The sequence below is a fragment of the Leptosomus discolor genome, chromosome 1, assembly GCF_034619465.1.
Source record: "Leptosomus discolor isolate bLepDis1 chromosome 1, bLepDis1.hap2, whole genome shotgun sequence".
NCBI classification, from domain to species: Eukaryota; Metazoa; Chordata; class Aves; order Leptosomiformes; family Leptosomidae; genus Leptosomus; species Leptosomus discolor.
In genome coordinates this window covers 169,906,545-169,920,352 of record NC_141391.1, presented here as the reverse complement: position 1 = coordinate 169,920,352, position 13,808 = coordinate 169,906,545, and the positions used below count along the sequence as shown (strand labels likewise).

Here is a 13,808-nt window from a genome sequence, read left to right as displayed (position 1 = left end):
TCCGTTGCCCCTTGTCCTGTCACTGGACACAACTGAAGTGTCTGACTCTATCCTTTTGACACCCACCCTTTAGATATTTATAAGCATTGATAAGTTCTCTCCTCAGTCTTCTCTTCTCCAGGCTAGAGAGCCCCAGGTCTCTCAGCCTTTCCTCATAGGAGAGATGCTCCAGTCCCCTCATCATCTTCATAGCCCTCCACTGGACTCTTTCAAGCAGTTCCCTGTCCCTCTTGAACTGGGGGCCAGGAACTGGACACAGCACTCCAGATGTGGCCTCACCAGGGCAGAGCAAAGTGGCAGGATGACTTCTCTCGACCTGCTGGCCACGCTCAATGCACCCCAGGATGCCACCGGCCTTCTTGGCCACAAAGGCATATTGCTGGCTCATGGGTAACTTGCTGTCCATGAGAACGCCCAGGTCCTTCTCTGCAGACCTGCTCTCCAACAGGTCACCCCCCAGCCTGTAGAGGTGCATGGGATTATTCTTCCCTAGGTATGAGGATATGTTACATATCAGAATCGTTCCATCTGTTTGCTGTCTACTTACAAGACTTAAGTGCTGTGTGTCTATGTGCATTAGTGAATTAGGTAGAATGGGCTGTATAAATATAGATACATTATCTACTTATATCTGTTACAAGAGAATAGCTATAGAGCAGTTTGTTCGCTAACTCCATTATGTTATTTTCAGAAATAGAAGACAACAGTTCCTGCTAAACCACAATTTTTTGCATTGCATATACTATAGTTAACATTCAGTGTATTTTAAGACACTGAAAATATTTTCAAAATTACACTTTAGTCTGTTTCTTGGAGGAAAACTGAGCATTCAACTCTTTCCACAATCAGTTAAGTATTAAAACGGTACCACGAAATGTATCAGCATCTGTGACAGCACCTCTCCATCATGAAAACTGAAAGAGAGGTGAGACGATAGTTTAAAGATGGTATTTGATGTGTGTTTTTTCCCTAATGGACTCTTCTTGCAGATCATCCTGAGCAAAGCAAGCAGTGTGTTCTGTACATGGTTTCATTGAGTACACGTAAAGCTGAGCATGTCTGGTTTTAATTTTGTATGGTAGATAGCAACAACACATTTGCAAGAAGAGGCAGAAAAGGTCACTCACAGTTCAGCAGAGTATTTCCCTAACAATGAGCCTCTCCCAAAATAAATATATTAGTTGGTGGAAGCCATGGCCCCAACTCTCTTTTATTTGAGCCCTAGCTAGAAGAACCACATGAGAACACATGGGGTATACGCAGGGCGTGGTTTCCTGAGTCACCATTGCCAGAATTGTGATACAGATGTAGATTCTGCCCACAGTGTCATACAGTTACCTGCACAATATTAGGACATGGGAAGCAATTCAGGTGTTATGAGTGATACAGATGGAACTATGCTGATGAGTCTCATTCATTTTTTTATCATAATAACTGAATAACTGAATGTGCCACTACTAATGATAATGGGTTTTTTCTTAATTTTACCATGGTTTTCTTTTCCATAGATCTCTAAGTCAACACTCAATGAGTTTAGACTCATCAGCACTTGAAATTTTTATCCTGCATCCTGCTTTGTATTGCTTGGTCATTTATTTCAGATAAAAGCCTACCTTTTCTTTTTTCTTTTTTATGCAACTTTTTTTTAACTTTGTTGCCTTTTAGATAAAAAATGTTTGGGCTATGATCATCACAGATAATGATCTGATAAGAAATATTTCTTGCTGAAAATAGATCAGTACACATTCAGCTAGGCACTGCAATGTAAATATTCTCTGAGTAGCTGATGTTAACAGGATTGTTACAGCACTTAGGAGAAGAATTGATAGTCCTGAGCAAACCCAGAAATTATCTAGGTATCTAGGATTAACCTGTTCTGTTTTGCCAATGCTTTCTCCTGAATATGATCATGTTATCTTCGGGAAACATACAGAACTGTTGTTGTATTCAACCATTCAGAAAGTCCCTCACTTAGAAATGAGGGTATCTGCCAAAGGTATGTTTAAAACCACTAATTTCACAGTGGGAACGTAGGTATGGTTCTACAAGGTGAGAAGGCATCATAAGCCTGTAGTTTTCACCTTTTTTTGTACCAATATTATTTCCAACTTACACCCTGCTCTGCAAGCCCCTGCTCCTGGTATTTTAAACCCGCATTATTTTTCCACACTGATGTGCAGCTCTAAAGAAGAAAAAATAAACCCACACACACATCAAAATTTGCAAAAAAAAACAGTTTTACTGTCTCCCAGAGCAACAGCAAATGATGAGGATAACACACCAGCATAGCACCTGGCAAGCCATACCCCTGGGTTCCTTTCCCACTTCACAATAACTCTATTATATGCAAGACTTAAAGAACAGAGTTATTAGCCTTGAGCAATGCTGTTTACTTTCCTCAGAATGTGCCCCGTATGGTTTGCATGTAACAAAAGTTAAAACAAAACAAAACAAAATAAAATTAAAAACTCAGGGGAATTTAGAGGTCAGTGAAAACAGGAACTAGAGGAGAAAAACCTAGGGAAAACATCTGCAGGCAGTGCTATTGAGGAAGGGATGTTAGGCAAAAACATGCCATATGGACTAGGTATCCTGAATAAAGCCCAGATGGCATGATGGGGCATCATATTCATCTTGTTAAAGGACACATAAAAATTTTGTACAGGGTAAAAAGTACTCAGAGGGAAAAATAAAGGTCACCCTGAAAGTGCTGGAAGTGCTGGAGCCCTTGGTCAAAGATGACACTTGTGATGCAGCTAGTGTGAAATGATTTGGCAGAAATCTGATGGGCTAGAACAGAGCCACAGAATTGATACTTTTATTCAAAAATCTATCTTCTTCCATGCTTCCATTTTAGTGGAGGGTGAAAGATATTTCTTTTAAAATAAGTGTACTACATCACCCAAAAAAAATAAAATTGAAGCATATCAACAACTTCACAATACAAAAGGCTGAGCACGCAAATGTACAGCTGTCAGCATGATCTGGTATGGCTGCGAAGATATTTAGCCATAGGTAAGAAAAGAGGCAAGAAAGAAAGAGAAAATGAAGAGGCACAAATACATCAAGTAATGAAGACATCATTTAGTCAGGCCTAGAGAGTTCATAGCAACCTCCTATGGATAAGAGAAAAATTAGATTCCATCCTCATTCTCCTGAAATAAAACCTTTTCCCTTGTCATATATAGCATGTAAACATTGCACGGTAAATTTGACTCTGTTATAATATTGCACCATGGAAATAACTTCAGTTCACCTTATCATGACCAGCAGTTTAAGCTGTGCTCAGACATGAAAAATAATCCAAGCTTTGCTCCAAAGATGGCTTACTTTTCACTGAAACACCTCTGGTACTAGTGTAGTCAGGAAAAAAAAGAAAACAACTGTATGACAGGAATAGATACTGGCTCCATTGAAGTCAGTGGGAGTCTGGCCATTAGGTCCTTCTGGCCTGGTTTCTACCTCAAATATTTATTCCCAAAACAAAAAGGAGGATTCACAATTCAGAAAAAATTTTGGAACACTTCTTGGCAGGCTTTTGTCAAAATACACCCTGACAAACTGCAGAGGGAGCGTGTGGCAATCGTGTAGGAGTTAGTGCAGGGTTGCTCTTGGAGTTACCAAACCTCACAATTTTTGCCCTGTCTGGGGGTGGGGAGCAGAGGGTTGTAATTTTTGGTATAATTTCATTATGTGAGAATTTCAGGGGATTGTTCCAAGGGGTCTTCATCCCTACTTCTGTTCTCCTTAGTTTAGAATAATTTGAAGTACAAGCCTTACCAAAATCGGAAGTGAACTGTAAAATGATCAGTGAATTGTTATCAGCCATAATACATGGTGATACATCTGTTTTGCCAGCTGGGGATGGTACTGTTACCTAACATCAAATCTTTAATGATGCATGCGTCCTTCAGGGTTTAAACTGAAACGTAATCTGCTGACCCAATGGAATTTCTTTAATTTCCTGGGTTATGTATTACATTATTACCTGTTTTTTATTACAGTTCTGCTAGGAACCATAATGCCTTAAGAACTGTAAGCTCAGGAGTCAGGCATCCAAACAAAAAAATAATAAATGTCATCCTTTTTGTTTGCCTTATGTTTTCAGTTGTTAAGTCATACTCATAACCTGGACATATAGTCAAGCTTTTCTGCCAAATGATTAGGAGTGGATGTATGCTTAGGAAAAAAACCAAACCAACAAATAACACAAAAAATATAAAATAGAAGTTGACTTTCTTCTCTAACTGTGTTATACCAAGAGACAAAATTCTACAAAATAAGTATTAATTTTAAAATTAATTTTTAAATCATGAAAATTGGTAAATTTGAAGGAATCAGCAGGCCTTGAATCCAAGGAGGTCTCTGAACAGAATTCCAGATGTTATGTCTCCTGAAGGGCCCATGATCTACAGTTAAGTCAGGAAAAGGATAAAGGCATAAAAAACTGCCATGATATAATTATTTTTTATTTGTTATTAAATTCTTAGTAGGGTTTGACAGTAACCCTGCCAAACCTAGGATCAAGTGGACATGACTAAGAAAGACAAGGAAAAAGATGACATAGAAACAATATGGGAGAGATGAATGAACTGTGAAGGAAGGAGATGGCAAGGCATTGAAACAACAGCCTGTCGCTATAGTGAAAGAAGACTGTGGAAAGCAGTTTCGTCAGGACATTGTTGAATAAGCTCACAAAGCCAAGGAGCCTGCTGGAGATCTAGTTTGCATGGTGTTTGAGCTCTCACTGATAAGTCTTGCGTAACATGAGTTGCACAGATGACCAGAGAGCAGCTGTCTTTACATTTTCCTGCTCCAACAAAAAGTAATCCTAGTGCTCTGGAGTTCTAGAGAATCTTTCAACCCTGTCTTTGTCTACTGAGGCAAGCATCTTGTTCATTCATTTTATCACAATTTATTTGTTTATTTTGTTGTTGTATTCTACAACATTTTCTTTTTCCATTAGCTTAGTACACTGATTCTCTGCAGAATTTTAAGGACCTCAAAGTATTTTCTTCTGTTGTTTTCCTCATACAAAAAGATCTTTACCCTCTGCACATTATAATAATTTTGCATACATGTGGTGTGTTGCATGCTTCTTTTAGCGGAAAATCTCATTGTCTGTTAAGCACAATGCAAAAGAGAGTCTGAGGAAATGATAGCTCTCTAAGGGAGTGATGCATTTCAGAAAGATTAATTTTTATTTTTTTTCTCGGAATGTTTGCTAGAAACCTACAGCTGCACCAAGTGGAAAAAAAAAAAATTAAACTGTATCTCTCAGTCCCGTTAAGAATGTCTGCCATTGATGACAGTGGGAATTCAGTTCAGACATAGAAACTGGACAGAGATATCTGTTTTCAGTTTTTCACAATATGCTGGTGGTTACTGATCCTTCATTCTGTGATTTGCAGAGTGTTATGTTTAGTTAATTTCTCTTTTAATTATGCCTGGGAAAAGGACACCAAAGCTGTAATAAGTCATCAGAAGACATTGTTCTTTCATCAATATTTTTCGGTAGTTTAGCTTTTCTGTATACCTGAATATGCTCTTAAACATTTCTTCTGTTAATCTGGGCTCTTGTCCTTCCAAAAGGAGCCTTCTTTTCATTTAAAAGAAAAAAAAAAAAAGGAGAAATGCATGAAACTTTTCTAATGCAATACACTATTTTTCCCACTTGATATTACTACAAAGAGTGTTTCAGTTCATTTGCCCATACATTTAGTGTTGATAATCCCTTAGTGTGGATACGGTCATAACCTCAAGTCCCAAGTTTAAATCTTTTATCTCTTTCATGCAGGTCTTCTTTTGGTATAAATATAACTGGTTTTAGCACTGTTGTATGCACAAACATGGCTTTGCATAGTTCTGCCAGCTTAAATTAAGCAATGTTCCACCTGATTTCAGGCCAATAGCACATTTCTCTTCTTTTGCTGTACTAACATTGTGCCATTCAAAAATTCCTGTTGGAAAAGCAAGCAGTCACTATTCTGTTGTTTGTGCTGTTCTTACAGTCATCTAATACACAGTAGTTTCTTTTACCTCTTTTTCCAAGTGCCAGGCGTTATGCTGGTTTGCTTTGGCTTTGCCACACAGCATGCAACTCCATGTGCTGTTTTTGTAGACTCCTCCTTCACTCTGCATGAGGGCTTACTCATGTAGTATTTTGGATTCTTTATTGTGTCCATGGGGTCAAAGTACTGTGCTCTATCCAGAAGTGTCAGTCTGCCTGGAAAATTCTGACAGTTTCATAGAAATTTTTTTTCCTGCCTTTTCCAATAGCACCTCTCTCGTTATTTTGCCACAGGTCTAAACCATAAGCAAATTTTTTACATAATAACAGACAGTTTTCTGAAACCACAAAACTCTGTCCTCAGCCCTAAATAAAGACTGTCTTCAATCTTTTTCCTCTTCTCCCAAGTCCTCTGGTAAAAAATATATCTTATCTTTAATTTTTAAATAGTGTTAAGTCTCATTGAGTTTTTATAGTACAACATTAATAGTTTAGCCACTTTTTCCTGGATAAATTTAAAACTATAAAAGTATCAAGTGCACCAAAACTGTTGACTCTCGTGTTTCCTGGCAGGCATTTATTATTTACAGGTAAGTATTACCTTATTTGCATCCTTTTCTAAATGCCTGCCATATTTCCACATCTGCAAATTTTAACTGCTCTTTTACTGACACAGGAATATTTTCTATTACAAAGACTATTTTTGTAGATACTAATTTCTCTTTAATTTCTATTTCTGTGTATTGTGCACTTAGAGGAATAGCAGTTACATATGTGCTGAAAGAGAAGCTACAGGCAAGTTATAGGTAGATCCTTTCTTTTCTCCTTACTTCATCTGATTTTTAGTAGAAGTTGAACTTTAGGTTCAACCCAGCTTGTTCATGAAAAGCTCTTCTTAAACTGTTATATCTGGTTTTGGTGATGTGTGTAAGAATTAGGAAGGAATTTAAAAGGAATACTCAAAAGGAACAAACTGAATATACTGTACATTTTTTTTCAAGATCTATGAAAACTGTGATTTAAGTAATTGTTTCCTTAAGTGATCACTTCATGTAAGAGGTTGACTTCAGTTGCTGATAATTTTAGGTTTTGGAACAATAGTACTGATAATTTATGTAAATCTTCCTGGTTTAGTAGAGTATAAGAAGGTTTAGCAAAGTCTAACGAGTCTAGAAATTATTGCACATCACACTGTCAAGTGCGATGCTAACACAAGCCATGTTTATCAGGGAATATAATTAAAAAGCATATACAAGATAGATAGATAGATACATATATATCACACACACACATATATCTCCTTAAAACAAAAGTGACCATGGAGCTCTGTCAAAAACAAAACTTTGGACTTATATTTATGTATAAAAGCAATATTCCCCTTTCACTGTGACTCTGAAGAATATTTAATCACAAGGTGGAGAATGGGCATCATTCCCAGATATTACACAAGAAGATTGATGTCTGCTGAGAGTAAAGATGGTGTCTAGTTACATAAATGTACTGCATGACTAAATTATTATTTTGGGGAGGACATGAGAGGATCATTTTTTGTTCTTGAATAAAGCCAGGAAAACTGCATTGTTTTGAAGATTATGTGTTAAAACTTGTGCTACTGTTGTCACTCTTCTGTATGCTTTCCACTGCTTGCTGGGTACTTTTGGGAGTAAGACAAATAATATCTTCCCTGAAGAGTTTTCTACTTAATTCACTATTAAATTATATCTGCTGTAATGAAAGATAGAAAAAAAAATCCAGAGTCAGCTTCAGTGAGATGACCTAGTTCACAACAGCTTAACTCACAGCGGGATGTATATGAGAGACCTGAGCTGAGTGCCAAGTAGGCAGAAGTCACTGGGGGCAGTGCTTTTCATCTGCAATACCATGTTCTGACTCATTTCATGCAGTGTCATGAAGAAGGATTGCGAAAAGATTAATTTCACTGACAAGACTTTTCTCTTTTTTAGCACCTTGCAGATGATCCTTACTGAAAACACGGGACTTCTCCCAACGTGGAAGAAAACCAGAACAAGTGGGCAGGAATTAGGGTGTCAAATCTGTTCAGTAGCCAAGCCAGAGGAATTGAAAAAAATACTGCGGAACTAATCATCTCATTCTAAAACTAAGTCAGATGAAATGTGATGTAGAAGCACCTACGTTACTTTGTTGACTGTAGAGGTTATCTATGTAACTAGCTCAGTAAGACACCTATGCTAAAATTAGATGACATGAACCTCATCATGATTTACTCATGCAGCTCCCTCCACTATGGACAGACTGGCATTGTGCCTACCTCCTAGAATTTTTTAAAAACTTTTCTTCATGATGTTGCATTAAAACAAGAATTTGAGAGGGCAGTTTGAAGTAATTTAGGAGAAAAATGTTTATAGGACTTTTTTTTCAAGTATGAGTGTCTGAATGCAAATTTTTATTTGAAACAGTGTTTGAGTGATGGCATCAGCATCATGAATGGATAAAAAGTGGGAGTTGGCTTCTCAGTTGTGAATGAAAACAACAGAATAGAAAGAGGCTGTGAAGAGCCAGGAAAGCAAAGCCAAGTAGTTTATATTGGTTATAATCAACAAGGATCAAATGGAATATGACACAGAATAAACTGAGTTGGTGAAAGGCTAGAAAAATAATATTTTCAGAAATACGCCTAAGTTGGGGTATTATTTTCAAAGGCAGAGAAGTAATAGACTTTTTCTGATCTGGAAAGAAAGAGATATTTCAAAAAAAATTGAGGCAAGACTATGAGGTATGAATTTTAAGATGTTGATTAAAAGTATAGAAATAAGGGAGAAGGAGCTCAGACAGCGAAACAAAAATTTGGAGACATGGGAAGGTAGTTGTCTGATGGAAATTTGGAAAAGAAGAGGTGAACCAGAAAAAAGTGCAGTCACAGAAACCAGGGAAGGAAAATATTTCAGCAAAGAGGAAAACAGACAGCAGTGCTGGAAGAGACTGGCAGGTAAAGGAGGATGAGGATGGAGTTTTGCTAGAAGTTTATTGCAAAAACAAAATTTCATTGTAGTGCAGGGGGCAGAAGACTGATTTGGAAAGATTTTTGAACTAAAATTAGTACAGAAGAACTGCTGACAAACACGGTATATACAAATTTCTGTGAGCTCAGAGGTGGGAGGAGAAGCAGTACAACAGTAAGTGAGTGAGGTGGCAGGGTTGAGACAGATCTGTTTTTAAAATAGAAATAACCAAGTCACTGTGCCAAAGGGACTGAAAAAATAAATAAATCAGTGAGAGAAGTTATAATGGAGATCAGGAGACTGAATGGGCAGGAGACTGGTATGAAGAGCTGAAGAGATGAGATAATTCTGTGGTGTGAGAAGAGAGTTTGCAGTGGAGGAATGGGAAAGGAAATAAACAGGCTGGTCTGGTGGAGGAAGATCACAGAGTATTTGATCAGTTTTCCTTAAAAACCTGAGTACCAGGCCAAACCCACATTTTCTCCCCATTTTTTTTGGCAAATGCTGGTTCATTTATACACTTACATGAAGATTCTTCAAGTTCTTGAAATCTCCTTCTTTAATTTCAGTAATTTTGTTGTTCTGTAAGTCCAGCAGAGTTGTGTCAGGGGGAAGGTCTTTTGGCACTTTTTCCAGTCCTAGGGACAGCGAAAAGAATGAACAATCAACTTTGAAAGAAACTTTAAATAGGAGTCAGTACTTAGCAGCATTTACCTTTCAGTAAACACCATTTCTAGAACTCATTTCCTGAAGAAGCTTATGAAGACTTATTTGAAAGTATTTCTGTCTCCAGTCAGTCAAAGGGAGTTTTATTTTGCTATGTCTAATCAAACTTTATTAATTCACAATTCCATTATGTCCTTTTCCGAGAATATATCTGAGTTACAGCTTGGAGCAAAGGATTGAGTTTGGGAAAATTATTTCTAACAGGTTTAATTCCACTGAATTATGTGAATAAAAATTGCTTTCAGAAAGAGGTATGATATTTATTAATTTCACTGTGTGTTAGCTTTTGTGGAGGACAGAGACATTTCCTGCTATTTAAAAGGTAGTAGGCTTTTTTTGAAAGTACAATAGTTAATTATAATCATTTCCAGAAAAAATAGTTTGTTTGACATTAACTGAATGACTTGCAGTAAAGTCCACCTTAAAAAAAACCTAATCCTCCTCCCCCTTTTTCTTTCATCTGAAACTATGTCCAAGTTTTCTGGAGAACAAATCTCTTGGTTTTGCTACAACTGCCAAAAGAACATCAGACAGTTTAAATTAAAGACTCTCTTTGGGACTATTTTCTGAATAGCTGATATGTAAGTCCGATGAAGTCATGGAAATGAAATTATTTAGTGTCAAATAACACTTGCTTTACCCAGCTTTCCTTTCATACTGTGAGTTGGAATAAAGCAAATCTTTTATAGTCATTCTGATTTACCACAAAATTAAAATGTTCTTTCCTAACTAGTCTTTTTTTTTCTTTTTTTTTTTTTTTTTTTTACCAGAATGTGAAATGCCAAATGAATGGTTAGTTGGAAAAATTTGTAGGCACTAATAAAGTCTCTATATGGGTGTCTAACAGAAGTGGACTTCTCTGGATAGAACCATCTTTTTACCAGTAAATTTTTTAACAAATATTTCTGAAGCTATATTTGAACTCTCCTGGGAAAGACCTCTGCAAATATTGCCACTGTCTCCCCAGTACAATGGTTTACTGTATGTTCTCAGATAAAAGATATATAACTACATATAATATCTTTTTAAACCTATGTATTTTCATCTCAGACATGGCATTGCAAACACAGTGAGATATGCTTGCCCAGAGATAAGGTATGCTTTGCCCACGAAGGTTGTGGAGTCTCCATCCTTGGAGATATCCAAAAGTCGACTGGACACAGCCCTAAGCAACCTGATCTAGCTGGCCTTGCTTTAGCAGTAGGGTGGACTAGACAATCTCAAGAAGTGAGCTCCAGACTCAACAATTCTGTGATTCTGTGATGTTTAACATTCATCACAAATGTAAGTATTTTCACACCTGGAATTTAGGTTTCTCTGTCAAAATCCAATGTTAAGCAAAACCCCTTCTCTTTCAATACTTTTTAGAATATATATATATGTAAAGTAAAACAATGGTTGAGTCTTATTTGGAAGGATTACGGCAAACCATGAAATGAAGTATATGTTTGGTATTATATTTAAACCTCTTAATCTACATAAAGAGCACTGTTCTATAGTTAGTACTAGAAAACTTTACCATAAACTCTAGAGAAGCCACTGAGATATGTGCTGGAACTTTTTACTACAATTAGTGATGCATTAACAGCTTATTATAGTTGTGGCCATATTCTTAAAAATATCTACATGCAGTTGAGGCCTCCATACATCCATAGAACAGTTTCAGTTGGAAGAGACCTCCAAGATCATCGAGTCTAAACTTTGTCCTAGCTCTATCAACACCACTAAACCATGTCCCTCAGTACAACATCTACTTGTCTCTTAAACTTGTCTTGGAGTCTTCTTGACTCCACCACCTCCCTGGGCAGGTTGTTCCAATACCTGACAACCCGTTCAGTAAAGAAATTCTTCCTAATATCCAGCCTGAACCTCACCTGGTGCAGCTTAAGGCCATTTCCCCTTGTTCTATCACTTGTACTAGGGAGAACAGACCAACTCCCACCTTGCTACCACCTCCTCTCAGGTAGTTGTAGAGAGTGATAAGGTCTCCCCTCAGCCTTCTCTTCTCCAGGCTAAACAGCCCCAGATCCCTCAGCCGTTCTTCATACGAGATGCTCCAAATCCTTTACTAGCTTGGTAGCCTGCCTCTGTACCCTCCCCAGCACCTCAATGTCCTTCTCGTAGAGGGGCCCAAAACTGGACACAGTGCTCAAGGTATGGCCTCACCAAAGCTGAGTACAAGGGAATGATCACCTCCCTACTCCTGCCAATTCATTTTTAGGTGGCTGGTCTGAATCTTCCAAAGTGTTGAGCATCTCACAGATCACACTGTTACTGCTGTTAGGTGCTTAGCAAATTCTGGAAACAAGATTGCTTTTTCAGTTGTCTATATACAGGTGCAGGAAACCTATAACTTTTGAAAAGTATTTTCTTCTTTAAATCTGACTTTTGAATTGATCATATTAGTCTGTATAGAACATATTCTGTTGTCCTACCATTACAAAAGTTTCATTTCGGAATTTAAAAAAAAATCCTAGCTATTCTCAAATTTATTTTTCTACCCATAATTTCATTAACATTAGCTAAAAAATTATTCAAGTATTTTGATCTGATATTTATTATAACTGAGTACAATATAGGTTAACCTGGCTGAGACTTAAGCACACCAGCATCCAAAAGTTGTAAAAAGCACAATCATCCAGCCTGGGATGAATTAGTGAAAGCTTCTACCATGCATAAAATGAAATGAGCCAAAGCTCACATCTCATCCTATTTACTTTACTGATATTCAGTGCATCAATATATGATACAGATTAAGATTCTTCATATTACTAAAATAACCTTTCTTCATTCAGGCGTGGGCTTCATTTTTTCTGAGGGCAGTTGCAGAACCCTCATTACTTTCAGAAGTGTAGGACTAGAGTTCCAAATATATGAAAATATGATACCATATAATTTGTATGTTGGTTATCTTTGGACAGTTTCTGTCCTCAGCGGACAGGAATGATGTCAACAACTAAAAATTCTTTCCCAAAAAGCAGTTTTTTCGAGGTCATAATTTTGGTATAAGAAGTTCTTACAGTCTAGCATTTTTCACATGTAAATATAAAAGAACATTTAATTAATTGTATTCAAAGTAATATTACTATTTTCTAGTTGTCAGCACATTTATATTAGTAGGCTGGTGGCTGTAAATAAGTGCTTATGGTAGAAACTATGGCATATGAGAGCTACACAGTTGTCCTTTATGTGATGCCCTCAGAACATTGTAAGAACACTTGGATTGCCACTGAAGGGATAATTTGCCAGAGACTAAACTTCAAACTAAATTTCCAACTGCACATTTCAAGCTTCACATGTCAGCTTCCAAAATGTCAAGAGTTTTCCCTGAATAAGGTAGAACTGAATATTTCTCAGAGCAGTGAAGTTAAACTTTAAATGTTTCCTATTATAAGGATAAGACAAATTTAATAATCAGACATCCATATGTGAAAAGTGATTTATAAAAGCTTCCTATCTTGTACTAGAAACTAGAAGGATATACAATACAATAATTGGCTTTGCATGCAAAGAATATAATTGCCATCCTTTAAAGTGTTAAACTTGTTTTATTACCTATCTCACATATATTCTGTTATACATTTCCTGAAGCTGTTTTTAAAAATGTTTCAGAAAACAGCTATTGAAATTATATTTGATTTTTTCTTGACTTGTCTGAGTTTTTAAGAGCAAAGCATAGAGGAGTACAGGATGCACCCCAGGTGCTGGGGAGACACTGCATTATCATCAAGCAGTTTAGTACATCCTCCAGCTGAAAACTACATCAACTGGAGCTCTCCAGTGGAGGAAGAGTTTATAAAGGGGTGGATCTGGACACTGCCTTGTAAAATCAGCAGCTAAGTAATTCTGAACTAAACTGTGTTTGAGGTGTGGACTGGATCCAAGTGTTACACCATTTGTCACGTCTACATTGCCTTCAAGAGCTGTGCTTCAGCTTGCAGGTTCAGGTTTCTATATAGGTAGATGTGTCTCCAGGTAGGTACAAGTTGGAGGAGCATTGGTGTAGTGTAAACTAGTCCCTGTACTGGAGATTCCCTGTCTGGAGAGCAAACCTTCATATCTTTCTTGTCAGGACAGGTCAATAGAAGGCC

The 13,808-nt window shown here is 37.2% G+C and overlaps 1 protein-coding gene across 1 annotated transcript in view; it reads right to left on the bottom strand.

The window, feature by feature from the left end:
• Positions 1-13,808, bottom strand: part of DCN (decorin) — a 35,250-nt gene that overhangs the window by 8,337 nt on the left and 13,105 nt on the right. Inside the window, exon 2 of the mRNA XM_009958584.2 lies at positions 9,517-9,629. Within this exon, the coding sequence (XP_009956886.1) occupies positions 9,517-9,629 (113 nt within the window). The remainder of the gene's footprint in view (positions 1-9,516; positions 9,630-13,808) is intronic.